Here is a 27844-nt window from a genome sequence, read left to right as displayed (position 1 = left end):
TGTTTCTTATTTGAAATCTTGGGACCTACCTGAAAATCACCAAATGATTATGTTTGATTTTGAATTTTGAGTTTTCTAATACATAGATCACATGCTTAAAATGGACCCTTTCTATTCAATTTTGAGGCATTATTTATCTCAGGCCCTAAGGGAATGCGATTTGAAATTTATTTTATTGAATTTTACATAGGGGATTGTACACATCAAGATCGTTTACCTTTGTTACAAAGAGGTCATAATGGCTTACAACCATTTGATGTAAAATATGATTCACAAAATTCAATAATTTTTTCGTTTGAACTTTGAGCTTGGTCAATTGAATAAATGAAGCCCCCCAATTTCGTATCCAATGGTCAAGATTAAGTGTGATCACCTTGTACCAAATGTTACGTTGAACCAAAGGTAAATGGTCTCATTATATACTTTTCCTTGATGTTGTAGATTGAGAAGGTTGTAACCCTAAAATTTGAGGTCCTAAAAATGTTTATATATTAAATTTTAGGAAAAATTATGTATATATCCGTTATATTTACCGTCATTAAGAAAATACCTCAAAGCTTTCATTATTACACCTATATCAATTTTTTCAGCTTCATAGTATTTTTTTAAAAATTATAGAATTGCTCATTTCGATTTTTCAAAAACCGAAATTTTTTAATATTTTAGTATTTAAAAAATCAAAATTTAAAAATTACCATCAATTTTTTATTTTTCAGGGCTTTTGTGTACCGGGTTCTACTTAGCTAAAACAAATACGGAAGCCCAAATAGACCCAAAAAGAATCACCCCAAAATATAAATATTTATTTTATTAGTATTTATTTGTATAATATAATATAATACAAATACACAAATAAATTAGCAATATAAATAGAAATATAAAGAGGGATGCATTGAGGAACCAAGTTCCTATTTTAAGTTCGTCATTTTAGCTGAAACTTTTTTTTCTTGAGCAGAAGAGAATAAGGAACTTTTAGATTTCGTGAATCAAACATGAAACTTGTAAGGGGAATCTTCCTCACCTAACTTACTGTTATCAATCACGGCTTTGGTAGGGGTCTTTTTAAAGCGACGTTTTCTTTACTACTGTGCATAAAGTTTCGGGCATGTTGGTCATATTCCTGGTTATAATTTTTTGGCGCCAAAATGAGGAGAATCAGGGTCCTGAGGTTTTCTGCAAACCCTAACTCTCAAATGCTTCATCTTCAATCGTAAATGGCGGGCTCTGAAAACCCAGATTCTCGAATGCTTCTGATAAGAATCAAGCATTCAACCTTACCCAAGTGAGCACATAACAGCTTCTTCTGGATAGAAAACCACCATCTTTCCAAGGTTGTATATGTGATCGTTAACAGAGCGCTCTAAAGAAACTAGTTATCTGCAATATTTAACCTGAAGCATCTAAAACGCGGCCTGTTTAAACCATGTATTTTCCCTTTTTTTTATTGCAAATCCCTGCAGATAATCTCTGCAAATTTCATTTATTATGTAAGCTTCTCCGTAGACCTATAATTTGGCACATGCGAATCCTCTTTCTTACAAAAACTTCAATTTAGATCTATAATGGCGCCCTCTGCGACAACTGATTGGCCTTCTCCATCTGAAATTGGTGATAATGCCCTCCAGGTAATAGTAGTTTTGTGTATATTGAACTCTACAACCGTTATTCTTCTTCTTCTATTCTTTTGAAGCAACACTTTGGCTTGCTATTTTGTCTTCCACGGATCTGGATTATGTTTATTTTAAGTAGTTCTTAGTTCCATACTCAATTTTGCACAATTTCCTGTAAAAATTATATATAAAAAAGTAGACATTTATTTTAATTTCCCAAACAATTTTTTAAAGTTTGTTACGTGTCATTTTCATTTTTTTGCATTACTTTCATGTTTTTGTTGTTCTGAACATTCATTGCCAAATTTATCTGTTACAATTCATTTATATATGCATATTATTATTATTTGAATAAGTAAATAAATAGCATTTATCTGAAAAGTGTTCTTGTGGTCTAATTGATCAACAAATTTTCAAAGGTTTTTTTTTTTTTTCCCTTCACAATTTCCTCTTTTTGGTTATTTTTTGGTAGCTGCAATTCCAACTTTTTGTTTGTTTGTTGGTTGGTTTTTATCACCAGAATATTGCATGGTCTCCTAGTTTCATATATTTATTTCAATGCCTTTCATATTTCACTTATTAATTTTAAAATCTTCTGATCTTTGTTTTATAATACATCAGTGTGAATGCCTTTTTAAAGTATATGAAGTGAGTAGCAGCGTATGTTTAATTAAATTCTAATATTTTATGTTTCAAATGTTTGTCCCCTAACCTTCACTTGTTTCAAATTATGTATTTCTATGTAGCCTTGCTTTGTTCTCCACAAGGCTTTGCCTCGAAAATATGAGAAAAGGTCAAAGGAATTTAACAGTGATGAGGATGAAAGTTCATATGAGAAGTTGCGCAGCGAAGCTTTCAATTTAGTGTGGTCTAGAATTGAGACTGCAATCAAGGTTAGTCTTCTACTTTTCAGTCCTTTAATCTGCTTTATTATGATTGCTGTATTTTTTTCTTGACAATTTTATAAGTTTCTTTCTGGGTTTGCAAATTTTCCTCCCAACATGCACCAAAATATATTACTTGTGGCCTGGAATCATTGACTCTTGTGAAAAGTTATCCTGAATTTCCACTGTTTCAATGAGCTGAAATTAAGTGAAAGTTTCTTGGAACTCTTTTCGGGTGTGTTTGACATATGGAGTTTTTGGGAGTGAAAGGGACTCTCCCACAAATTATGGAAGACTGCTCTTCTATCATTTTTGATGGAAGAGAGGTCTTCCAAAAATGAACCCATTTTAACACTAAAAAAAAGCTGCATGCCCTTCCACTTTACAACTTCCACACAGTAACATCAAACATGGAAGTGGGACATTTAACTCCCACTTCCAGAAACTTCCACTTATCAAACACGCCCTTCATGATTCAACCACATCCAGAAACTCAGTCATTTTTCTTCAGTTGCTATATTGATAATATTGGATGAGATTTGAGGTTGCTTCACGGATAAACAGAAAACTGAGATATCTAGCTATGGTTTTTATCACTTGCATTTTCCTGAGTTGTGGAAATTCAAACTTCTCCTCACTATTTTGGAAACTGGGAGTTCCTGCTATGCCACGTTTCACTAATCTGACCTTTTTGCTTGGATTGTTGCAGTCTCTGCTATTGTCAAGGCATACACGTATTTATTATCATAATCATTTGTTTCCCTTGCTTGTGAAAGAGCTTAAGACACAAGAAACTTATGGTCTGACATCCATCTCTTAGTTCAATGAGTCTACCATCTGGGGTACAATGGTCATATCTATGATGTAAGCAACATTCATTTTACCCGAAAAAATATGGGGTGTTACAGTAAATGACCATTTCATCTGACTGTCTCTGTTAATTTGGGCACGATCAAAAGTTTTCTGGTATTCAACTAGATTGGTTGACTTTCTGATAAATTCACCTACAAATTGAAAAGTTTGCACCATTTTTTTATGGTGTGGGGTTGGGATATAATTAAATGAAAAATCAATCAAACATTTGCTGGAGTTGAATAACTCTTCTTACTTAATTATGCTGGAATCTTATATCCCTGATAATCAATAAAATAAGTTTGAACATATTTGGTAGTGATTCATTTTGTTTTACCCTTAAAAGCTTTTGATGTAAAGGATCATCCATCTAAACTTCACTTTCTCAAAGCTTGCACCTTGCCAGGCTCTTTGGAAGAGCTCCCAAGTGTATATTATCAACCCTCTCTTCTCTAAAAGTTGTAGAGATTCCTTGGTTCTAATTGTTGGGACAACAAGATCAGCTTTCTCTTTGTTTTTCTACGATGATGTGTTTTTACTGTATACCACCTCTATAACCCTCTAGATTCCTTTGATTTGGTCTTGTTTTGGTGGTCTTTGTGACTTTTCTTGACACTTTTTGCCAATAATTGAATTGGGACCTATTTTTTGGCATATTCTCATTCAATAAACTGAATTGGGGCCTATTTTCTGGCATATTCTCATTCAATAAGCTTGAGTGTCTCAACTTTGAGTACTTTATTGAATTATTTATTATGTGTTTGTACGGGTATCTATCTCTCTCTTTATGCCTAATACTTTGACTTGGTGGACTTAAGTTTGAGCCTGTACCCTGATGGTTTATGATCCTAAATCATATTTGGAGCTTTTAGGCCTTAGAAGGCTGTTTTGTGTAGATGCTGCTTCTTTTACCTTATCTCAGAGACGTGTGTATCAGACCTAGGACATATTCATTGAACAAAAAAGAGATGATTTTCCCTCATAATATGTGTATATCGTATTTTTGTGCAAAGTATCACCTTCAGTAGTGCATCAGTCATACCTGAGAAGGGGAATCTTTGGCATCTTAAACGATTTGAAGGGGATATTAGTCCTTTATAGAATATGGATGCTGCTTGGTAATTTTTTGGGAAGATATAGCATACAGATAATGCATATGCTAGAAAATACACATCCAGGCAATGGTTGGTAGAGATGCGCAGTGGCTCTGCCAGCTGATCTATCGTGTATCAAGTACAGACCACCTCCACCTTTCCTTTTGAGAAAGGATGGTGGATGCACTTCTTCTCAATTTTCTAACAATCATATAATGTATTCATGGACCCCTTATTTTTTCAGTTTCATCTTCAATAGTAAATCTGGTTTCTGCCTCTGTTTTTTTTTTCATGGTACTGGTCTAACAATTCTATTATCACTATTAAGATATCCATTCATCCTTAGAAATTGAGGTCATTATTTATCTCGAGATTTATTTGACCTTATTTATATTAATTTTAGGATGTTTTAAAGCATAGTACTTCTCACCTTTTCAAAGAACTACACAATTGGGTTCATGAGTCCTTCTTGGCCATTAAATCATCAGCAACATGCTCCCTCTCAGAAGTGACACGTCCTTACCCCCTTTTGGTGGATAATCTTTGCAGACAACTCTTTACAGCCTTCGTGTTAACCAGTAAGTTCCTTTTAATCTGTTACTATTATTACTCATAATGTTGTTTTGACATTGTTTTGTATTGCATCATTACCATAGGGAACCTAGGGAAGGCAAGACATGCCATGTGAGTCACATTTCAATCACTCTCTGAGAACCAAGATTTGTTTTTTTTTTTTCGCTTAATCTTTTCTAATTTCTGATATGCTCAGCTCACCTTGTTGTTCTGTAGTTCATTTATTTCTTACCTAGATTTCATGAAATGTGAATATTGCTCTATGCTTTCATGCTTTGGAAACGATAGATCTTGTGTACTAACTTTAATTTTTCTAGAGATCAGTTTTTAATATTTATTAAGCTCATTGACAATATTGCATGTAATGATAATGGAGAACCCACTTCTCCTTTTTGAGTCCTGCCAATTGTGCTCTAGGAGTTAACTATGCTCGTGAGAAATCTCCTCATTGAGGTGCACAGGCATCTTTGTATGAGCAGTGGCCAATGCTCACCATCTGTGTCTGAAATAAAGTTCCTAGAATTTTAGAGGATCCTAATTCCTTTCCTTGTACATGCTTGGGACTGACGGCTTTGGATTGGAAATCATTTACATTCCTTCCATTACTCAGTAAAAGTCATTTATTTGGTTCCTTAATTTCCATTACTTTATACTACTATATATTTAATTACTAAGAAAAAAACGATATTACCAGCTTGAGTCACTTCTTCTTTGAAATATACAAATGAAACTTTCATTTAATGTTATGTTCATCCTAATTGTATTTTTTCAAGTTAGTAGACAAGTTGTAGATCTTTAGTTTTTGGATGTCTGGCTATATGCCTATATTAACAGAGCCTTATAAGATAAGTAGCATCATTGGTTTCATGTGGATGTTAATAGTTTGTGGCATACGGTGATTCGAGGGAAGTCCGGGTATAATTTTTTTTCGCTTGTGGAGCTTGGGGTGGGTATGATAGCGTTTGCAGGGTGAATGATATAAGGGTTGGGGATGGGTGTAGAATTCAGTTTTCTCGTGCCATATCTTATGCTTCTGCCCTTCACTATTGCTTCCCAAAGTTGAAGTGGATCATTATTAAATAGGTCATTCTCTGAGGATTCAAGGCCTGGGCTCATTGGCTAGGGTGTTTGGGGTCTCAATATAACATCTCATGGTTGAGTCCAACTGCTAACTCCCAACTTTCAACAACCCCCCCCCCCCCGGCATTCCCTCAGGGGAAAAAAGACCTCTCCCACTAAAAAACAAAAGGGAAGAAAAAAAGAAAAAAAGTGTCCTTCACTACTGTTCTCCCAAGTAGGCAGATGCCTGTGTGCCCATCTTCATGAGCTTTGACATGATGTGCCCCATCTAGATTGCGGTTTTCTCATTGATGTTTACCCTTGTTACAACATTGATTGCGACCTGACCGCGTCCACCATTGCAGTCTCCAATTCCCTGGCTTTTGTGCTATGCCACTTATCAAAAAGGATAAGAAATTGTACTATGTCAGGAGATGAAGCAGACAGTATACCATTTAATCTTCCACTGCTCTTCTGCGTGATTAGAAGTTTTTAATTCTTTGAGTTGTATCCATTGGTGATGTGGAGCCTCATGAGCTATTACATTCATCAGTTTGGTGTGCATCAAGGTCATCTGCTATGGAAGATGTGGCTGTGTCAACTTCTAGATCATTTCACTAGAGAGGAAGAATATGAATTTTCAGGGATGGTGATTTTCTCACTTACATACTGTAAGCCTGCAAAAGGACAAAGAATGGCTAACTGCCCTGGAATGTACAAAGATTGGGATATCCTTGCAAGTATAAATTATTGTGCTGCCCTTACACATGTACTGGTACATGTCTTAACGGATGTTAAGAAAAGTTTTGCACAATGAATTTTTATATAATAATTATCATTTCAGTGCTTTGCTCTCGTATTTGTGAATCTCTCTTATGTAAATCTTCAATGAATTTTAATTTGGTTCACACATTTGTGATTCTACTTTTTCCTTTTTATTGTAGTTTATTGGCCGTTCCTTTTATCCTCTGTCTGATGATAATTATCTTTTGCTTGTGTTTCTCAAAAATGGTGTGTTACAGAGAATATTGAGATTGTGGATGATCTTCTCACATTTAAAGAGCTCGGGGTGCATTTGAAATCTCAAGGATGCCATATTGTGAATCTTTCTTCACACGAATTTTCTGTAAAACATGGAATTGCTGGCTGTTTTCGAAGTTTGCTAAGACAGCTTGTCACGTTTGCCTCAAATGTATGTTGTTCACCACCTGTATGTGACAATCTCAATTATTGTACTTGAAATTGATTGTAATTGTATCTTATGTTTGGTCCATGTCTATTTTGTTTACAGACACCTGATATTTCTATCCTGGCATCCTGGTATAGTGAAGAAGCTAACTATGACAAACCAATTGTGGTTATAATCGAGGATGTGGAGCAGTGTAGCAGTATGGTCTTGGCTGAATTCATTACTTTATTAAGGTGTTCTCTCTCTCTCTCTCTCTATTGTATCCGGTCATTCATCATGAACGTATCCATTAGTATATAAATGCGAACTTAGACAAATTTAACTCAATAGTGATTCACTTCGGTTGTCTTTAAAATCGGAGATCATTTCATTGTCACAAACTTTGGCAGATTCTTCACTTCTATACTTGTCTTATTTTATTCTGACTGTTTATTTAACTGTTGTACCTTGTGTTTCAAAACTTGGTGACTTGGGCTTGGACCTGCCCAAGTCACTTGGACCTGGTACCTCACTTAGACCTAGCTGTGTCTCACGAGGGCAGGGGCCCTACCATGTTAGGTTCTCAGAAACTTGGCCGACTCTGACCCCTGACCCCGACGAGTTGGACTTTTTACTTGGGCTTGGGACCTTGGCAAGTCAGGACCCAAGCCGAATTTAATCACACTGACTGTACCCGTAACTGTTTCTGTGTCATCTTTGAATGATCGTCAAACTATTTATAAGAGAATCTAGTTTCACCACTTTCTTTCATCCATATGCAGTGGAATATAAGCACTGGTGCATGCTGGTGGAGGCACTATGATAGTTTTCTGGCTGCAATGGACTGAGGTCATGCATAAACATGGGAGTTACAGCTGTTCTGATCAGTAGCCAATTACTTGATTGGAACATGGAACCTCTCAAAGGCATCTCCACATAGTCAGAATATTGGATTGGCAATGGGGATGATATTAGTGAGTCTGAATCAAGAGTAGGGGTGCAACATTTTCTGCATTAAAAAAACCTCAGTATTTGGGCACACAACATGCTCAAATATTTGCAGTTACAAAGTTTATGATACCTAAGAACATGACATTCTCAAACCACTCTTGCAATATAGAGACAGGTTCAACACTTGATGTCTTACCATATCGAGTGGACTCTGACTATAATGTGCAACCTGACTTCATTAATCAATATGACAACTTATCTTCCATTGGTTAACAACTATAATGTAAGCATTAGTTAATGGCCGTGCCTAGGAAGTGATGAAGCTCCTGAAAGGACATTGTCTGAATTCTCTTCGGCATCGGAAAGCCTATATGATGTTGATTCCAAAGGTGTTGTAGATTCTATGTTTTGCCATCCTATGCTGTTCTTCATGTTGTAGGAGGATGAGATGAGCTAATTCGATACAATCAAGCCTACTATCCCTCCTGATTTTATTTTTAGATAAACACTCTTTGATATCCAACAATTTTTAATTTTTCTATGTTATTACACTAAGTAATGAGCTGTGTATCATGTTTTCTTTATTTTTCTCTAATTTCCATTTCTTTAAAAAATATTCCATATATATATATATATATATATGTAATTTTATAATTGAATGCAATTTCACAGTGTTCTCCGCAATACTATCCAGTTGAATTTGCATGTTACTATGCCTCATGCAATATACTTTCTTTCTTTGCATCTCTTGCAGAATTTGGTTCTATTAGTTCAATAGCTACTATTGTTTATACTAGCTAACTCTTATATTTCTCATGTGAAACACCTTATTCTATTTATGTTTTCTTATACTTCAGTTATCTTGGTTTCCTCTTCTAAATGCGTGGGCCTTCTTTTTAGTGAATGGGTGGTTAAGATACCAGTTCTCATGATTATGGGAGTTGCAACCACTGTTGATGCCCCTCGTAAGCTACTGCCCTCAAATGCACTTCAACATTTGCAGCCTAGAAAATTCACCTTGGGATCCCCTGTTGAGAGACTGGATGCAATCATTGAAGCTGCCTTTGTCAAACCATTCTATGGTTTTAATGTTGGTTACAAGGTTGCATTGTTCTTAAGAAACTATTTCTTACGGCATGATGGGACAATAACATCCTTTGTGAGGGCTTTAAAGGTATGAAACTAGATGTCTCCTTATTTGTTAGCTTATTACCTTTTATGCATGCAAGTCTGAGGGCTTTCAAGGTATGAAATTAGATTGTCTCCTTATTTGTTAGCTTATTACCTTTTATGCATGTAAGGCATGACTTAATGTTGCCTACTTAATTGCTTTGATCCTTTTGTTCAGATTGCATGCATGAAGCATTTCTCGATGGAGCAATTGAGTTTCTTGTGCAAAGGCATAATTGATGAAGATAGTAAGGTTCATTTGTTTCTCCTTTCTCTATATATGCTTTTGGGAGTCGCCCTAACTCAAAGTCAAATACTAGACAAAGATGCGGGAGATGTTTATCTTATTTTGGGAATATCAATCAAAATGAGAACTGATTTTGTTTCTTTACGATTTGTTTCTTGGATGGAGCATATTCAGTGTCATCTTCACTTAAGGTTCTATGATTCAAACACCATTTCATTTTTTTTGAAAGCCTAGGGAGTGGATTTCAGTGACTTAATTACATATGTAATATCTCTTTTGTACTGATTTTATAATCAATAGAAGCTGGTTACATACAAATATAGGTGTTCTCTTTGGTTTTTTGTACCATTGTATTGGGACTTTTATGCAGGTTTGGGAGAAGACTTGTCAATCATTGCCTGAAGGCCTCCTAAAGTATGCTGCCAATATTTCATCTATTAAGAGGTATGACATGAATATTTCTGATATTTTGTGTTATCTTTTTTTATGATTTTTTTCTTTCTTTATGATTTTCTAGTTTAGGCCACCTAGAGCAGCTTGGCAGTATTCATTCCTGCTTGACCTTTTTATTGTTTTTCCTGGTTAGACAAGTTTTAATCTTCAATTAACTTTGTCAAAAATTCTATTATGTGACCAGGAATAACATTGATGGAAACGTTGGTGATGCTTTAGCCGATGGGATATCTGAATTGATGAGATTAAGAAATAATTGGAGCGCTGTGGTTATGGTAAGTCCAGTTTAGACCCATCAATGTTATAAATTGGTTCTCTTGAATTGACCAATTATGGCAGATGGCTGTTGAAGACTCTTTAGGTTTTTTTTTTTGTCTGGTATTTTATAGTAACATTATTTGGCTTCGAACACCATTAATACTTGAGAATTAGAGTTACATGTCATGGATAAATCCATGGCCCATGAACTTCATCTATATTTGAAGTCAAAGTGCGCATGTAACGCGTGAAGCATGCATCTGGCTTTGCATATCTTTTGGTTTGGCCCGAGTTTTGCTATACTCACATTATTAATGGCAAGGTTATCAGATGGGGATGCAAACTAGACACACTGGGAGGTCCACTGTGCTGTGCGCCTTGGTGCAGGCGCATCACTTTCACTTTGGTCAGTAAATTTAAAACAATTATAAAAAATATAAGAATCCAAAGAATAACATGAATATGTGATAGCATGCATTTTAATTTAGTATTGTCTCTAATATATCCACTGTCTGAGTTGCTGATAGCCTGATAAAGAATAATCTCTATCTCTATCATCTAATGTGATTAAAATTTAAATTATATTGATCCATCCCGTTCATTATATTAAATGAAACACAAGAGAATATGTACTATACCAAGATACCATCCAAGCACTTAAGAACTAAAATGACATCTAGCAACTAAGCACATTGTAGCATATAGCCAAAACCCAAAATGCCAATTACTAAAGAGTATTTCACAAGTACTTAGCAACCAATGACGAAAAGTTTATGCCAAAAAAAAATTCATCTGAAAATCCTTTAAACATAGCAGAAAAATAAACTGAACTTTTGCCTAAAGACTACACGAGTTTTATCGAAAACTTTGGAATCAAAAGAAAATTTGATTCTTGATTTTTCACTTGTATCTCCTTAGAACCATGTAAAGCCGTTTATAAGTGGCTTTTGGGGTGGGATATACCTTGACCAGACTCATTCTCCCCCCTTTTCTAGGGAAAAATTGACCAAATATCTCCTCGTGGGTATTATTCTGCCCATGAGCAGGCCAGTGTTCGCAAAATCGAACTGGAACGGTTAACTGGACATGGGCTTGGAAGCAGTTTAACCGGCCTAACTGGTAAACCGCCCGATTCAACCTCTTTAACAGGGCAAGTCCTAGGCGGTCAAAAAAGCGTTGAAAAAAAAAAAAACAAAAAAAATCTACTAAAATATGAAAAGCATATAAAAAATGATTAAAACAAAACGCATTCAAATGAAGTTGAAAATTAATGAAAAAAATGGATTTTGACCCATTTTTTATATTCCAAGGGCTATTTTTAAAATTTTCTAAAGGATGGGAAAATATAAAAGTGAGTATTAATGACCAAAACAATTTTTAATCTTTACCACAATGTAAAAAATATTTAAAAATGCATTACAAATCAAATTCCTTATTTTTGAGAATTTATATACATTTGTTTGATTTTTTTTTAAAAATACCGGTTGATCACCCTAACCGCCCAAAACCCGAACCGGCCACTGGTAGGTTCCGATCTAACCGGGCAGTTAGCGGTTAGATTGGGCGATTTTGTGAACAATGGAGCAGGCTCCAGCATATGCAGGCACATCACATCTCCTCACACGGGCAATGTACCGCCTATACGGGCACATCATGATAGCCTGCATAGGCGGGCATAGTCAGATGTGCTCTTGGTGCACTGCATATGATAAATACGATTAGTGCCCAAGCCTGCTTTATTGTTGAAACTTTGTGAATGCATAGTATTTCTCTTGTATTCTTGATGCTCAGACATGCTATATTGTTGAAAATTTTGTGAATGCGTGGTAATTCTTTTGCATACGTTGAGATGCTGGTTACCATGAATTTGTTTCTGTGCATCCTAACTTGGCTTCAATTTTAGTCCTGTATTAATATTGTTAGCAAGCAAAAATGATAAAAATGACGAGTTTTCCATAAAATATCAGTTGTCAGGTCTTTCATATGTTGCTGAGGTCAATTACTCAAGAATAAATACTATAGTAATGGAATCGCTTAATTCTATATGCCACATCGAATGTATTGTATGGCTATGCTTATCTGTAATTGATAAACGTGGCTAAATTCGACTTCTTGAAATTTCCCGGGAGCCATTTGATGAATCTCTATCAAAACAAATATATTTTCTTGCAGTGCTTATTTGAAGTGGGAAAGTATGGAAAAATCCAGCTACTTGACATCTTCTGCGAGGCACTTGATCCATCTTTACCAAATTGTAAGGCATTGAAGCGCTGCTTGGAAGAAGGGAAGGATCACAGACAACCTTTACGTAGGGATGCTATTCTGCGTGATAGTGAATCTTTGAATTCAAGGGAAGGAACATTCATTGCGCAGGCAGTACGGAAGGTGAGGTGTGTGCTCGCACTCTTCGACTTGCGAAGGATCGACTAGTTCACAAATGTTATAGATGCATGGCTGAATATCTTTATTTGAGGATCTTTTTGAAAGTTTTGTTGAGGATTTTGCTGCATAACTTGATAGCATGTTTAGACAAATTGTTTACTGGAGTTCACTTGAAACTAGCATTTTCGAATTTGAGTACCAAGACAAAGCTAGCATCATCAAAATTTTGTACTGGGGTGAAGCAAAATGTTAAAAAATCAGTCCCTTTAATATGCATATGTATATTAGTTACTTGTGGATTGGTTGATGTCCGAACTTGGGCTCGAATTATTTTTGTAGGATTAGTGGTTCCTTCAAATTCTCATTTCTTTAATCTTTCTTGTTTAACTATTATTCAGTTGAGTATTTTGATTGACCAGAGATCTGCCATCTGCATCATTACATCAACTGCTTAAGTTTTGGGCAAGACATACAGAAGAAATTGCTGAGGTACACTTTATGATTACACCAAATTGTTTTGTAAGACAGAAGCTTGTCTTCTTGTTACTCAATTTTCACACTGAAAAAAATGTTCATAAATGTGTTCCTTGGTGTGATTGTATGTAGCCTTATGTGATTATTATACATGGAAGCTTCTTAATATATGAGTATATATGACTGTGCATGATTATTTATAATGTCGAAGTTTCTGTTCATCCATTTATACTTTTCAAGTTAGAGAGATATACCTTAAGTACAATACTGTGTTCTCATTGGTAATCTTCCCAAGTCTTGATAGATTCTGATAAGGAATTTTTGCATGCAATCTGATAATGCTCTACAGTTGGCTGGACCAGAATATTGAGCAGCAACAGCTATCCAGTTGTGGTGATAAAGCATTACATATAAAATTTTTCGTTATTCTCTCACTATCATGTTTTTTTGCTTGCAGGAGTCTCATTCTTGAATTTTAATGAACCTATACCATGTATATGAGAATATATGGTTAGATTAAATTTTTTTGGTGTGGATCAATTACATTGTGAATGGGATAGTTTATATTTTGGGAGCATGAATATAAACAATAAGCTGTAATTTCTTTTGTATTCGTTTGATAAAATTGGATGTGTCTTTACAATAAAATGTGTCTTTACAATAAAATACAAATGAAAATATAAAGAATCTAAAAGTATGTTAAATAGTCAGATATTGAAAAAGTAGTAGAGTAACTCGATTATAATTACATTTCATGAATAAGAGTAAAATTAAGGACCTGTCTAGGCAGACAAAATTCTAGGAAAAAATGCTCTTTTTTTTTCTTCCAAAATCCACCCGTTTAAGATCATAAATCTTCTAGCTTGGTGCACCTCTTTTCACGGGTGAGGACGTTTTTAAACATTGCTTATCTACAAACACCAGTGAAACACATGTACGGCTACAGCCAAAAAAAAGAGAAAATCTCGATTCTCTAAAATCAGGTGACTCGGGATTGCGCAAACGGGGCTCTTTCTCTAAAAGCGGGGCTATTTCTTTGATATTCCTATCACCCCGTCCAAACAGGGTCTAAGATATGACGTATAATGATGTTAAAAAAAAGTAAAAATCAAGATGCATGACCCACAGTATCTAAATTATGACATATAATGATGTTAAAAAAATAAAAATCAAGATGCATGACCCATCTTTGGATATAAATCTAAATATCTCCGTCGTTTTTTTTTTTTGAATAAGTTGACTATTGTATTGTATTATTAAGAAAGAAAGTACAAGCAAAATCATGTAGAGAAGGCAGCCCCTTAACAGGGTGCCTTGTACAAAAATCCAATACAGGCCCAAAAAATGCTCTAGATCAGAGAAAGGAAAGAAAAGAGGGATCGCAGGTCTAATGTGCCCACAGTCCCCGTGGTGGGGTTACAGCTTGCTCCTTCTCTAGCTAGAGCATCAACTACTTAGTTAGCTTCTCTGAAAGTGTGTTGCCAAGTGATGCGCAAGGAGCTGCAGATGTGTGTGATCTCATAAAAAATGTGGTGAAGCCTCTAGGGGCATGAGGCTGTTCCCGTGGCCCAAGAAATGATATTTCTGGAGTCGCCTTCAGCTACCAGGTCAATGCTCCAGCTTGTTGAATTTTCGAAGCCCCTTTAGCAACGCAAATGCCTCGGGAGTAGTGGAGTCTGTGGTGCCAATGGGAGAGGAGTATGAAAGAAGAAGAGATCTCTCAGAGTTTCTATATAAGCCCTCTATACCAGAGGGTCCCGGGTTGCCTAGAGAGCAACCATCAAAATTGAGCATAATATGCCATGTTTCAAGAGGCCTCCAAAGAGAAGAATAAGAAATTTTCATGGCCTTGAGGTACAATAGGGCCTTCCAGTTATTAAGGAGGTTGGCAAAAGAGTAGTTCTTGAACATGTTGTGATTTTGGGCTCAAAAGGCCACCAGGGTTCTGCTTTTGTCTATCACGCTATGGATTGAGGCTTTCTCAGCCCTGAAGATCCTACTATTCCTTTCGAGCCATATCGTCCACAAGGTGGCAGCAATGGAGGCCTGCCAGAGACGGTTGCCAGATTTGGACCATGGGGTGTAAAGACAGGTCGACAAGAGGTGGGGGCTAGACCGGGGGGTGACCCATGTCCAATTGAAAACTTGAAGCAAGCTGGTCCAAAGAACTGAGGCTACGGGGCAGTGGATGAAAGAATGCGTGTTAGTTTCTTCGGCTTCTAAGCACATGGAGCATCTATTGGGTAAGGAAAGGCCTCTTTGCTGAAGTTAACTGTTAGTGCGCTTTCGTGAAGGGTGACCCAATAGAAGAGTTGAATTGTAGGGGGATAAAAGGAAACCAAGCCTTGGCCACTATTGAGGGTGGGGCAGCGAGAGTAGTGGGGGACGATGTTATAGCAAGATAGAAAGAAGCCACTGTGAAAGACCCATATGGGGCAGTGGACCAGATGATCTTGTCTTCCCCAGAGGGCAAAAAGAAGAGCGTGTGAAGCATAGCAGAAAGCGGCAAGAATTCCTCCATCTCGTTGTCTACAAGGGGTCTTCTAAAATTGGGGTTCCAAGTTCTGATAAGTCCAGAGCATGGAAAATATTCAGCCACAGTCGAGAGGGGTTACGGGCAATGGTGAAGAGATTCGAGAACTGGTACTTAAGAGGGAAACCACCTATCCAGGTGTCAAACCAAAATAGCGCCCTGTTGCTCTCCTAGGATGGTAACGGACGGGATTGAGGAATGGAATGTGGCTGTGTAAGAGAGACCTCTAGAAACTTGAGACATTTCCAGTGGTCTTACAAGTGGGAAGCCAAGCATTGTCCCTGCAACAATATTTGCGATGAATCACCTTTCTCCAAAGGTGGTTGGGTTGGGTGGCATAACGCCACCACCATTTGCCGAATAGGGCAATATGGCAAGGTCTTAAGTCGCGAATGCAAACCACCAAGTGCTTTGGGGGAGCATACCTTAGCCCATGAGATAAGGTGGAATTTATGACCCCATATCCCGACCATAGGACCCCTCATAAACTTTTCCAGTCTAGCAATGACTGCAGATGGCATATGGAAGAGGGACAAGAGGAATAATGGGATGATAGAGTGGTAGCCTTGATGAGGCTCAATGTCCCAGCAGGAGAGAGGAACCTCCCTTTCCAACTGGTGAGTTTTCTTTCTACTTTGTCAATAATTGAGCTCCAATGGCTGAGTCTCGGCACACTAAGGTACAAAGGTAGATAGAGAAAGCTGGAAGGGAGTTCAACATCTACACATCCTCAGTGGTCGTCTAGGCTTTGAATTAGAGAGATGTCAGTGCCGACACCCATCATTTTTTATTTTTCCATGTTAACTCTGAACCCAGTGGCTAGCTCAAAGCACTGGAGAAAAAGCGAATTTTGAGGGCAGGCGTCGCAGAACAACAACATATTGTTTTCATATTGAAGGTGAGATGTGGGTCCCAGTTTGCTAGTGTGGAATCCAGTGAGGAAATCTGCTTGGTAGACTCGAGAGGTGGAGGCGCTAAATACCTTGGCCACTACTGTGAAGAGGAATGATGACAAAAGGTCACTCTAGCGTAGGCCTCTCGAGGATTGGAAATATCCTTTGGGGAGCCATTGATGAGAACAAAAAAGGAGGGGTTGGAGATGCAGCCTTGCATCCTCTTTCTCCAAATAGGTCCAAAGCCCAACCTAGAGAGGTTCATCGAGGATTCTCCAATCTGTGTGGTCATAAGCTTTCTCGCAGTCAAGTTTATTTATAAGACCTGGGATTTTGGAAAGGTGGCGGGGTGGATGCATTCATGGGCAATGACGGGCCCGTAAAGGATCTGGCGGTCCTTTACAAAGGCCCCGTATGTTGGTGGGATAACGTAGCCAAGAACAGCCTTGAGGTGAGAGGCCAAAACCTTTGTCCAAATTTTGTATGAGCTATTAATCAAGCTAATGGGCTTGAATTCTTGAAGCTCTTCCGCTCCCTCAATCTTGGGTATGGGTGCTATAAAGATAGCTTTCATGGCTATGGATGATCCCACATGCATGAAACTCCTCGAAGAATGCCAAGATATTAGGTCTCAAGGTATCCCAAAAATACTTGAAGAGAGCAATAGGGTAGCCATCTGGGTGCACGATCGGAGCTAAGGTCATTGATAACACCTAAAATCTCTTTCTCTGAGAATAGCTGCTCTAGTGAGGCAGCCACGGCAGGAGGCAAGTGGAAAAAGAGAGATCCACCATGGTAGGTCTAGAGCACCGAGGGGTAGAAAGGAGATGGGAGAAATAATCAATTGTTGCTTGCATCTACGAGATGCGGTTGATCGAGAATGTGTTCCCCCACTTTCAGAGGTGTGATGGAGTTCTCACGCCTTTGACAATTAGCAATTTTGTGAAACTAGGCTGTGTTTAGGTCGCAAAGTTTGAGCCATTTGACTTTGGCTCTTTGGGACCAGTATATCTCCTTTTTGCGGAGGAGGAGGTGGTAGTCAAGCTTTGCTTTGGCTCGGAGCTCCAACTCAGTGGGAGAGAGGAGACATGATTCCTCAGTGGGATCCCATTAGTGGATAGGCTGAAGCAAAGCTTCCTTTTGGGACCCAAAGTTGCCAGGTAATTGGGAGGGAAGATTTGAGAAGTTGAAGCCTCTTTTGTAGTTTAAACCCTGCCCAACCATGAACCAAGGTGGAGAAGGATTCCCATTGAGAACAAACCGGTGAAGGGAGATTAGCCTCTTCTAACTAGGCCATCTTGAAGCGAAAAGGCTTAGGCCCCTGGGTGACAGCCTGAGTTTCAAGTAGGATGGGGCGATGGTTCAAAGTTGGCTTGGGGAGGACAAGGGAGTGGGTATCAGGAAAAGTGTGATCCCATTCAAGAGAAGTAAGAAATTTGTCAAGCTTGGAGAAGATTGGGTTTGAGGAGTGGTTGGACCAAGTGTATTTGTCTCCTTCAAGAGGGATTTCAAGAAGTTGGTTATGAGAAATGAAATCTAAGAATTGAAGCATGATAGGGTGATTCTATCATTGGAATTGCGCTCGTAGGACCACCTGGTGACGTTGAGGTCACCCCTTAGGCACCAAACAAGGGAGAGCAAGGAAGCAGCGAATGGTAGTTCCTGCCAAAAGGTTTCTTCGACATTGTTAGAGTTGGGTCCATGCACCACTGTACATTTTTAGAGAAGGCCATCCAAAATTCTGGATTGGGTGACCATGATGGAGAAAAGGCCTTTGAGAGTCGTAACCAAGGAGTGGATGGTTAGGTCTTAGAGGACCCAGATGCCACTTGATGCACCATGTGCTTTGAGTGCAACCCTTCGACAAGGCCAAAAGCCGAAGTTTGCCAAATAAGGGAAAGGGTGGGAGAGGGGAACTTGGTCTCCATTAGACCTAGGAGCGAAGGTGAACACTTGATGTTAAAGTCGCGGACAAAGTTCCGCTTGCCTGGGTGTCCCAAATTCCGGATGTTCCACAGTAAGATATTCATGAAGTGGGGAGGGGGGCGGGGGCTCTCCTACTCTAGCGCTTAGGTTGCTGTCGAGAGGAAGAGGGTTGGACATCAGGGGAATGGGCAGAGGATTCTCTTTCATATTTGATTCCAAAAACAGGTTAGAGAGTTCTCGACTAACCCTGGGGCCTGCTGTTAATGACTTGCCTATGGATTTTTTGTTATTCCTGACATAGGCATCTGCTCTGATAAAGGCTTTTAGGGTTTTTCTTGGGCTGTCGAACTTGAGTCCCATCACCTTGAGCACCTCATGAACGTCACCTTGGGCATTATCTAAGTCTGTTACAAAATTAGAGTCCATAGTTGCCGCCGATTGAGATTGTGAAGAGTCCTCACTTGAGGGAGAATGTAGACTAACCTATTGATGCTGAGAAAGGTTATAGTTTAGGAGTGGTGGGGGAAGTAGATCACCTTGAGGGATGTGGAATGAGGTCCACCCCGGGGGGGTAGGTGGTGAGGGCAGAGGTAAGGGGGTAGCTTAGTGAGGGAGGGATAAGAGGTCTAAGGGGTCGGAATAAGGGTTCAGAAGAAGGGTTGAGGTTATAGGGTTGGAGTTGTAGCATGTTGATGACTGGTGATTGCTCTGTAAGAAGTCGGGGCCATGCAAAGTAGAATGGATAGACCCAGACGAGGGGGAAGAGAGATCCACCAGACCGAGGGAGGGCAAAGGGAGGTTGGTTGGTGGAGCAGCAGAGGTAGGAGGGCAGGAAAGAGGGGTAATTAGGGGGTCCAAAAAAGAAGGGGAATTGGTGGAGGGAGTTAGAAGGTAGGGGGTGCAAGAAGAATAAGAGGGGGAGATGTGAGGCGTGTGAGAAAGACTAGTCGAAGAAGGCCCAACCAACTAAGGAGCCATAGCAAGAGAAGTTGGGGGAAGGGGTGACGAGAGGGGGTGGGAGAGGAGGGAATGACGAGGAGCACAGTGGCAACGAAGGAGAGAAATTGGGGCTAGCTCCCAAAGGAGAAAGGGTGGAGATCGGGGATGAAGAGGGGAAAGGCTGGAGGCAGCGGTTATGGATGGTGCAAGATGGGCTGCTGGCAAGGTAACCTTGGGAATAGGCGAGGGGGGTAGGTTGATGGTAATGGAGGAAGTTCCATTTGGGGTAAAGGGGCCAAGGATCAACAACAAAGAGGGAAGGGAGCAGGGAGGAGAGGCATTGGACGACTCAGAGTTGGCTGTGGGGAAAGGGGCATCAGGAATGTGCCGGGGGGGGGGGGGGGGGGGGGGGGGGGGGGGAGGGTGGGGAGGGGGAGGCAGAGTCGTGTGGAGGGAAGGTGAGCCAGTTGTCAACTGTAGGGAATTTGAATTAGGGGAACCTTATGGAGGGAAGGTTCTATCACAACCGTCTGCAAGGTAGGAAGGAGGGGTGGGAGGCGTGTTGGGCATGAAAGGGGTCTCTTCACAACTGGGGACACATGGTCTCTCAGCCCTGGCGGCAAGATGTCGATCATGTGATCAGGCAGTGGTGTGCCAGAAGGAGCCATTTAGGCCGTGTTGTTGTCACTTGTACCAGATAAGTTAGAGGATGGAGGTTGAACCGGTGGAGGTCCCCTCGCCCTCAGAAAAGTAGAACCATCAAACTGTGCCCTATGGTTCATGACTTGGCAGTTGCGATGCTTTCGCAGCTGACACTCGCGTGTGACTGTAGTCCAACCTTCTTGGCCTATCGAATGATGGTGAACTGGCGACGTAGGGATGGGATTTTCTTGCTCTAGGACATGGCGGGATGAGGTGGGAGAGGCAAAAGATCAAGCCATCGAAATGCTCGTCAATTTCGAGCCACATTGAAGAGGGAATGAGGGAAGGGATGAGTTTCGACGAATAGATGGATGGAACCAAGAGGCAGAAAGCCGGAAGATCTCCAGTGGATGGATATGAAGGCTCCATAGGAGTCTTCAATTCGTTTGAATGTATCGACATGCCAGGCTTGGAGGGGGATGTGGGAGACTTTAAGCTAGATTCTCTGTGGTTTGGCTGTACCCATTTCCTTATTCCAGTATTGCAGAGAGAGCGATGCTCATTTGAACTGAGGGTTAGTGCTTTGAACTGCGCTATGGAGGCAGCCCTCAGAAGGATAGGAAAAGAGCAAGCCACCCGACGAGAGTTTATGGAAAATGAGGTCGAGAACGCCTTAAAGCTCTCTACGCCATTTTTCAATTCCTATGGTGTCCCCTCTGGGTTGGTGGAAGTGATCCACAAGAGATAATCTCATTGCCTCTTCGATAAGGGTGGAGTGAGGATCCCCTGCTGGGATTGACAAGGGACCAATGTGGTGAGGAGAAAGGGAGTGAGATGGAGAAGATAGGGAAGAGGCGAGGGGATTGGGATTAAGGGATGGAGAGGCTGTATGGGGTGCCTGAGGAGGGGGCGGAGGTTTGCGAATTATATGGGCATAGGTTTCATAAAAGAGGGGAAGGAAGAAGGATTAGAGAAGGGGAGAGAGTGCAGGGGGTAGAAGGTTGCAGAGGAGGGCAGGCAGGAAGTTGAAGATGTAGGAGAAGAGGATGAAGATGCAGGATGAAAGAGGAGGGATGATGGGAAATGAAAGGCTGAGGTGGGTGACAGGTTGAGGGAAGAGGTTGGATGGAGAGGGAGGGACGAGGAGGAAGCATCTCCAGAAGACATGTCATTCAGTGGTCCAAAACAAAGATTCATCAGGTCTCACTAGTTGAGCTCGAGTCAGGTCTGACAGAAACAGTCAAAATCTAAAAAGAGAATGTAAAAACATTGAGAACTGGCCAGATTCTGCCCGTTCCCATGGTTTTGGTTCCAGACTTGGCAGCCTGCTGAGTCCAAGTAACATGGGTGAGTCTGAGTCAGACTTGCTGAGGTTTGATGCACTGATTTTGTGGGAACTATAGTGTTTGTGAATAAATGGTAAATCAACTTTGTATATGATCATCTGCTTGAAACTTGAAATGCTTAATACTGCGCTAATATTTTTCTTAATTATCTAAACAAATATGGAGCAAAACTCACATTTTTTCTTTAAGATGTAGCATACAATTATTTTTTAGATTTGTTTGAACCATGTGCTTCTCTAGGTCAATCACAAAGTTCAAGCGCTTTTGTCAACATTTGAAGTTGAAGTTGATGGGCAAGTTGTCAAACAAGAAGAAAATGGGATGAAAAGGTAAACTTAATGTACTGCAGAACAATTTTGCAATTAATCAGTTAGAAGTCTTAATCCTCTCTGTTTAGATACTATGTTCAATGCAGAGTAGGTTTTGAGTCAATCGCCTACAGTTCTCATAAAAATGTCTTGCCATCTATTGACGGATTATTAACTGATCAAATCTTGGTCATCTTCTCAATGGACTAAATCCCATTTGCTTGTTGCTTGAATGATCCGCAACAGCTGGGTCAAATCTGGATTTTTGATTATATTTACCACAACTAATTACATTCTTATACAGAACGATACCTCTGTTATGTATTACGAAAGATGAATTGTTTGCACTCTTGCTTGGCAATCCTGCTCGTTGTTATTATCTCGTTGAATCTAAATAACTCCAACAAGAATGTCATCAGCTTTTACTGATCAGACAGATAAGGAAATTATAGTTATTTGATAACTTGTGCAGCTGCATGAATAGTTATATTAATTATCAATTCGTAGTAGCTTGTGTCGCTGATACTATTGATGCACGATTTGTACATTTATCTATTACCTGGCATATTCATTTATTTATTATTGTGTATATAGGCAATAGTGATTAATTTGTCTTTATAAATTTGATTATGTCTTAATCAACCTTTGGCAAACCAGATAGATGGCTACAGACCAGATATTGAAATTGCACTTGAAAGTTAATCCCAGAGTTATGGAAGTCATAGAGTTCCCCATTCTGAAAATCTTTTGTGTGTTGGTTTAGACATATTATAAAACCTTTAGGACGTTGAGGTTTTTATAAAATTTTACTGGCCCTGAGTCTTGAAGAAATTTTGATATTTGATGTTGACTTTTAGATTAAGTGTTTTGATAAAAGTCATTTCAACATTCCAGAAGTAAAAGGTTGGATTCCTTACCCTACCCAGTAATGTTAATCTTGGCTAGAAGTGAAAGATTGAGTTTTAATTTGTTGGGATAATAGCTGCGGGATTCCTTGTGATTTATTGGATGTTTTACAATTTCCATTTGTTGGCTCAAACTCTAGGAATATTGGCTTACAAGGACATTGAATTTGGTCCCCGTATTCTTCTTGGGCCCGTTGGACTATTAATGCACTCGTATATTGGGGCTGCTAGTGTTCCTGGGGTGCATGTCAATTTCCATAACGCTCAACCTGTGCATTAAACTAGTAAATCCAGTTTGTAGGTATGTTGAGCCATTCAATAGGCATGTTAGTTAATCTATTGACCAGCTAAATTTCCTCTAGCTATGTATTAATAAAGCAAACATGATAGTGTAGGATTTGTGTAATATATGCAGCTCATGGAGCAGCAGCCTCACCTTTATTCTCTAACTCCACGGTAGATATTTATTGCCTGAAATATATAAATTTTAAAGAATCCCATAATGTCAAGGATGTCAATGTTCTCTTTGTTACTTAAGATGCAACTGAGGACCCTCTTGCTGACAGAGTTTCCCTAGCATTTGTTTGGGCCTCTAGTAAATGAAAAGGACTTTCCAAAACATGATGAGGGGAGCAAGAACAATATTAGCAGTTATGTGAAGGACATCGAGCTTTTGGGGCAGGGGCTTATGATGTCAATGAGTCGTTGGTTGCCTTCTTTTATCTTATGTTTAATAATGCCAACAAGTCTACCAATTCCTTGGCCAGCCATGGAGCAGTTAGAGAGGAACTAGCTATTTAGGACTTACCTCACTCCTTAACTCTTGCCTTTGCATGTATCTGTTCGTTTTCCTGATTTTTTTTGTTTGCATATCTCTGCTGTCTAAAATTTACTCTCAAACAATTGTTCACAGATAAAGAGTTTCAGGTTCGAGGTCAATTAAAAGGGAAGGACACTATTAGCCATTGAACTGATATTTGGTTCCTAGGTCCATTCCTGTCTAATGATTTGGAAGATGAAGGGGAGAATTTGGGACCCACAAGAATATAGATCATATCCCATATGGTGGGTTGCACTTTCTCTCCACAGCCTTCCATCAGTCAATGGGTGGTGATGACACTAATAGACTATGATTTTCTGTAGTCTGTTTCATTCTATTTCACTTTCCTATATTTGAACTGCTCATGTTACTTTGTCTAAAGAAGCATCATGAAGCATGTTACTAGTAGTATATTAAGCAGATGGTAACAGAATGTATTCAGTCTTAGGAGTTCTTATATGTGCATTATGAATATGCACTTCTGAATTTCTTGTAGTTGGTATCTGGAGGATCTTTGAAATATTAATGGTGATAACACATCGTTACTTCATGTGATAGAAACCCAGTATCTCAAAGGCTTCCGAATATGGAAAAGGATAAAAGCCAAGTTGCACATGAGAAAGCTGCAATGCTTGCTATTTCCATGATCAGGTGTGCATAAAATCTTTCTCTCCTATAATATTTGACGCTCAACTTTAGACGCTCTGATGTTTCTATGGTTACAATAAGTTCTAAGATATCTGTTGACGAGACAACATACTGATATCATCGTGTACTTGCACCTTTTTGCCCCCCGCCCCTTCTTCCTCCTCTTTCTTTTGGAATGTTCACTTGGGACCTGGTGGGGAATGTAACTCTAGACATTATGTTGTGGCACCGACCACCCTGTCCACCTTTCCGTAGAGTCCATTCCCTGTATATTATTTGTATAGCTTACAAAAGTGATTATGAATCTGATTTCATGTAATGTTAGGCTTTAAACTTGTAATTTGACTGAAAAATGATTATCTGTCATGGATATTTTGTGGATTATGATGTTACATGAGAGAATCATTCCATTCTGGCTCCTCTTTTTTATATCACTCAGGGCAAATTCCTTCTGTTTTGCTTATATGCTTCTTAAAAGTGTTTCATTTACACAAAGGAAATGTTCATTGATACCCAGCCAAATAAAAGGCCTTTAATATGTAATTGGCTCATGTGGTGGCCTTGTTACCTTTCCATGCTCCATTGGAAGTCATACTATATGTTCCATGTTATGATGTAGCTTTCTACATTTGAATTCACTTCATTTCCTTGAAAACATCTTTGCTCAGTAGAAATCAGAGGAGCTTGTGCCTTCCATAGGTCATTCTCATTATATGTTTAGTGACTAGGAATAGGTAAATTAGAAGGATAAGAAATGAATAAGAAATGACTAAGGGGAGATCATTTCTTGACGAAAGCTTTTACAAAGGATGAGTTGGACCTGTATTGCAATATAGTTGCAAAGCCCTCGTTTGGGAGTGCTTTGCTCTTTCCTGCCTAACTAAGTGAGTGCTTTTGGCAAAAGGAAGGAACAATATAACTTATTATTGCCTCATTCCTCACCTTAAAGCTGGATCGTAGATTTCAGTCATGCCCAGCTTGTGTAATGTCTCAGATCCTTTTCAAGGACCCTGGTGAACATCAGCAAGCTGATATTTTTTCACATAAAAGGTACAGACTTCTTGGGTAACTACTATTTTTCTTACAAAAATAACTCTGTTGCTCTCTTCTATCATGAAATACTAGATTTGCATGGAAGGTAAACATAGTGATGCTGTCTAGAAGGTGTTGAGTTGCATTTCGTGCTTGGATATTAATATTAATGGTGCTTTCTGACTGTCACATAGTTCCATAATCACAATTCATCATACTGCAATAAGTAGCATTTGGGACGTGATACATCAAAAAATACAGGACAACAGTCCTAAAGGATTTTATGGGGTCAATGGGGTGTTCTTTGCCAAGCCCTTTTGCTATGGAGTGGACAATTGAAACTGCTCTCTTTAGCCGCTTTTTATGATTTGGAAAGAATTGCTGTCCCTTTTTTTTTCTTTGTTATGGAGCACAATGTAATGCTACACCTATCATATTTAGTGATTTTTGATGGGAAGCCAACATAAAATTTATTACCATTATTCCATTCAATTTGATATTACATGTCTACTTTTGTGCCTGAGATTGTTTCGACAATCAGAAGAACCTTGTGTATTGTTCTTTGCACATGTGCTTGATTTTTAAAATTTTTGGTAACTCATTTATGAATGAAAACTAAGATACTAGTTATCCATTTAACAGAAACTGAGTGTTATTTGTGAAAGAGCTTTGGAAGTTAGCATTTAACACTGTCATCCTATTTTCTTGTAAGTTGCTAACCAATGTTTAGTATTGATTGTGAAACAGGGATTACATGGTACCAATAGAATCTTCTCCTTTCCATGAGATTTTCTGTTTCAAACATGTTGATGTACTGCAATCTGTAAGTTGTTGGTGGATCTTTTGTAATTCTTGTTGTATGTTCTATATCTGAAATGTTTGTTCTTGGATTACCTCCATTGCATGGCCACATAGATACAAAATTATCTTTTGTAATATTTCCATATCACACGCATGCATGCAAATTGATCTATTTACGTGTGTACATGTATGTGTTCATTTGAATCTACATGTGTTGATACCAACTACATCAGTTTTTTAGATTTTCTAGAGATAAATTTAGCGCCTCAAGCATGAACCATGTCTCTAGTGAAACCAGGAAATTTGTCAAACATATGTCATGCGAGCCCTTTTTTTTCTTTTTGAAAAATATGTGGCACATAAGCTCACAAGGAATCGTTCACATAGTAATTTGTGCCTAGATGCAGTAACTATAGCTTGCTGGAAATCTCATTTTTTCTTTTGAAAATTGTGGCACAAAAGCTTTACCCAAGGAAATCGTCTGCGTAGTGATTTCTGCCTATAAGCAGTTACTATAGCTTGCTGGAAATTTCATGAACACTTAAAATGCATAAGGATCTCAAATCTTCCCATATGTAAGAATCAAACCTCAACATACAATGTGCTAATGTAAGTCTTTCCAATGAATCATACCAAATAGGTTTTGTATGAATCTAAAATATTCTCCTGTTATGAAAATATTTTTTTTTTTTTAACAATACCTACAATCTTCTCCTTGTTCATGCATTTCCTTACCCTACTTTAAGTCATAGTTGTTTGAATCAGTGGGAGAGATCACGAAAAGCTAGAAAATTCTTATGGGAGGGATTGCTGTCCATACAAATCATATTATAGGGATCTCAATCCCAACCTTTTGGGAATCTTGCTCCCAACCCATTTGGATATAGCAGGCCCATTGGCAAAGGGTTTCAAAATAAATACACTGAAAAGTGTGTAAGGGTATAGGGTTGATATCCATAGGCTTATTGTGATGAACCTCTGATGAGCCTTAGCTGTGAAACTATTGTCAGTGTGGCATGTTATGTGATCACCCACTGTCATGACATTGATAGCTTGTATGGCATGATTATCAGCCTTTGTGGCGATTTTGCTTGCGTGGCTTGAGTAAGCACCTTTTGGGGTCGTAGGTTATGTCATTGGATATTTAATAGTTCATTTATGTGGTGAAATTTCTCTTTGAGGAAACTGTTACAAACAACTGCCATCTACCAGTTATTTGACTCCAATATTCATAGTGCAAGGGCTAGACTAGACAATTATGTTTGGCATGACTCTTTGAGCACGACCTCCAGCTAGCAGTCTTGTTTACTCAGTGATATGCATTTTGAGGCTACTTGGTTATTTGGACAGTTACATGTGATATCCAACTAGCAGTTTTTTAACTCGAAGATCCCTATTGTATGGCTAAATTGGATAGTTACATATGGCATGACTCATTTAGCATGACCTCCATCTAAGCATGTCTTAAAGAGACTGCGATTCACATTTTGCTTGCTAGAGTTGACAATTACATTTGGCATGGCTTCTTTGGCTTGACCTCTAGTTAGTCAGCCATATGGACTTAGATATTCACTTGGTGATGGCTAGTTTGGATAGTTTGAGTATCCATTTAGGGTCTTTGGCATGATTCACAGTTACGATGGTGATTTCCATATTCAGGTGGCCTGAGCTCCAATATTTAAGGTGATATATGTCATGCAGTGTAAGTGTCCCTGCATTTCGGAGAATATGAGAGAGAGATGGGCTGGGGTCATGACGGTAGCACCCCCATACCTCAGTCACCACGTCGTGGTTTCCATTCCCACTGACCCACTGACACCTTAAAAAACTAACTCCTAAACCATTTAAAAAAGAAACTCGGTAGGGGCCCATCTTC

The 27844-nt window shown here is 38.9% G+C and overlaps 1 protein-coding gene across 41 annotated transcripts in view; it reads left to right on the top strand.

Annotated features, from left to right (window-relative positions):
• ORC3 (origin recognition complex subunit 3) overlaps positions 1-27844 on the top strand; it is a 37523-nt gene that overhangs the window by 4259 nt on the left and 5420 nt on the right. For 2 of the 41 annotated variants that reach the window (XR_002282554.2, XM_020673347.2), the window contains exons 1-15: positions 922-1282; positions 1556-1625; positions 2357-2503; positions 4844-5018; positions 7095-7264; positions 7364-7494; positions 9092-9365; positions 9540-9614; positions 9979-10052; positions 10246-10336; positions 12492-12709; positions 13121-13190; positions 21695-21783; positions 24046-24138; positions 25915-25990. Coding sequence is in view for 10 of the 41 variants with exons in the window: in XM_020673347.2 (XP_020529006.1) it covers positions 1215-1282; positions 1556-1625; positions 2357-2503; positions 4844-5018; positions 7095-7264; positions 7364-7494; positions 9092-9365; positions 9540-9614; positions 9979-10052; positions 10246-10336; positions 12492-12709; positions 13121-13190; positions 21695-21783; positions 24046-24138; positions 25915-25990 (1821 nt within the window). In the remaining 31 variants the exon portion in view is untranslated. Of the gene's footprint in view, positions 1-915; positions 1332-1555; positions 1626-2356; positions 2504-4843; positions 5019-7094; positions 7265-7363; positions 7495-9091; positions 9366-9539; positions 9615-9978; positions 10053-10245; positions 10337-12491; positions 12710-13099; positions 13191-21694; positions 21784-24045; positions 24139-25897; positions 25991-27844 lie in introns of those variants that run through there. The other 39 variants (XR_016051243.1, XM_088860821.1, XR_016051267.1 and 36 more) reach the window with 29 other exon arrangements.

Source organism: Amborella trichopoda, chromosome 3, assembly GCF_054954075.1.
Source record: "Amborella trichopoda isolate Santa Cruz 75 chromosome 3, AtrichopodaSantaCruz75HAP2 v2.0, whole genome shotgun sequence".
NCBI lineage: Eukaryota > Viridiplantae > Streptophyta > Magnoliopsida > Amborellales > Amborellaceae > Amborella > Amborella trichopoda.
This window is presented reverse-complemented; position numbering and strand designations above follow the sequence as displayed.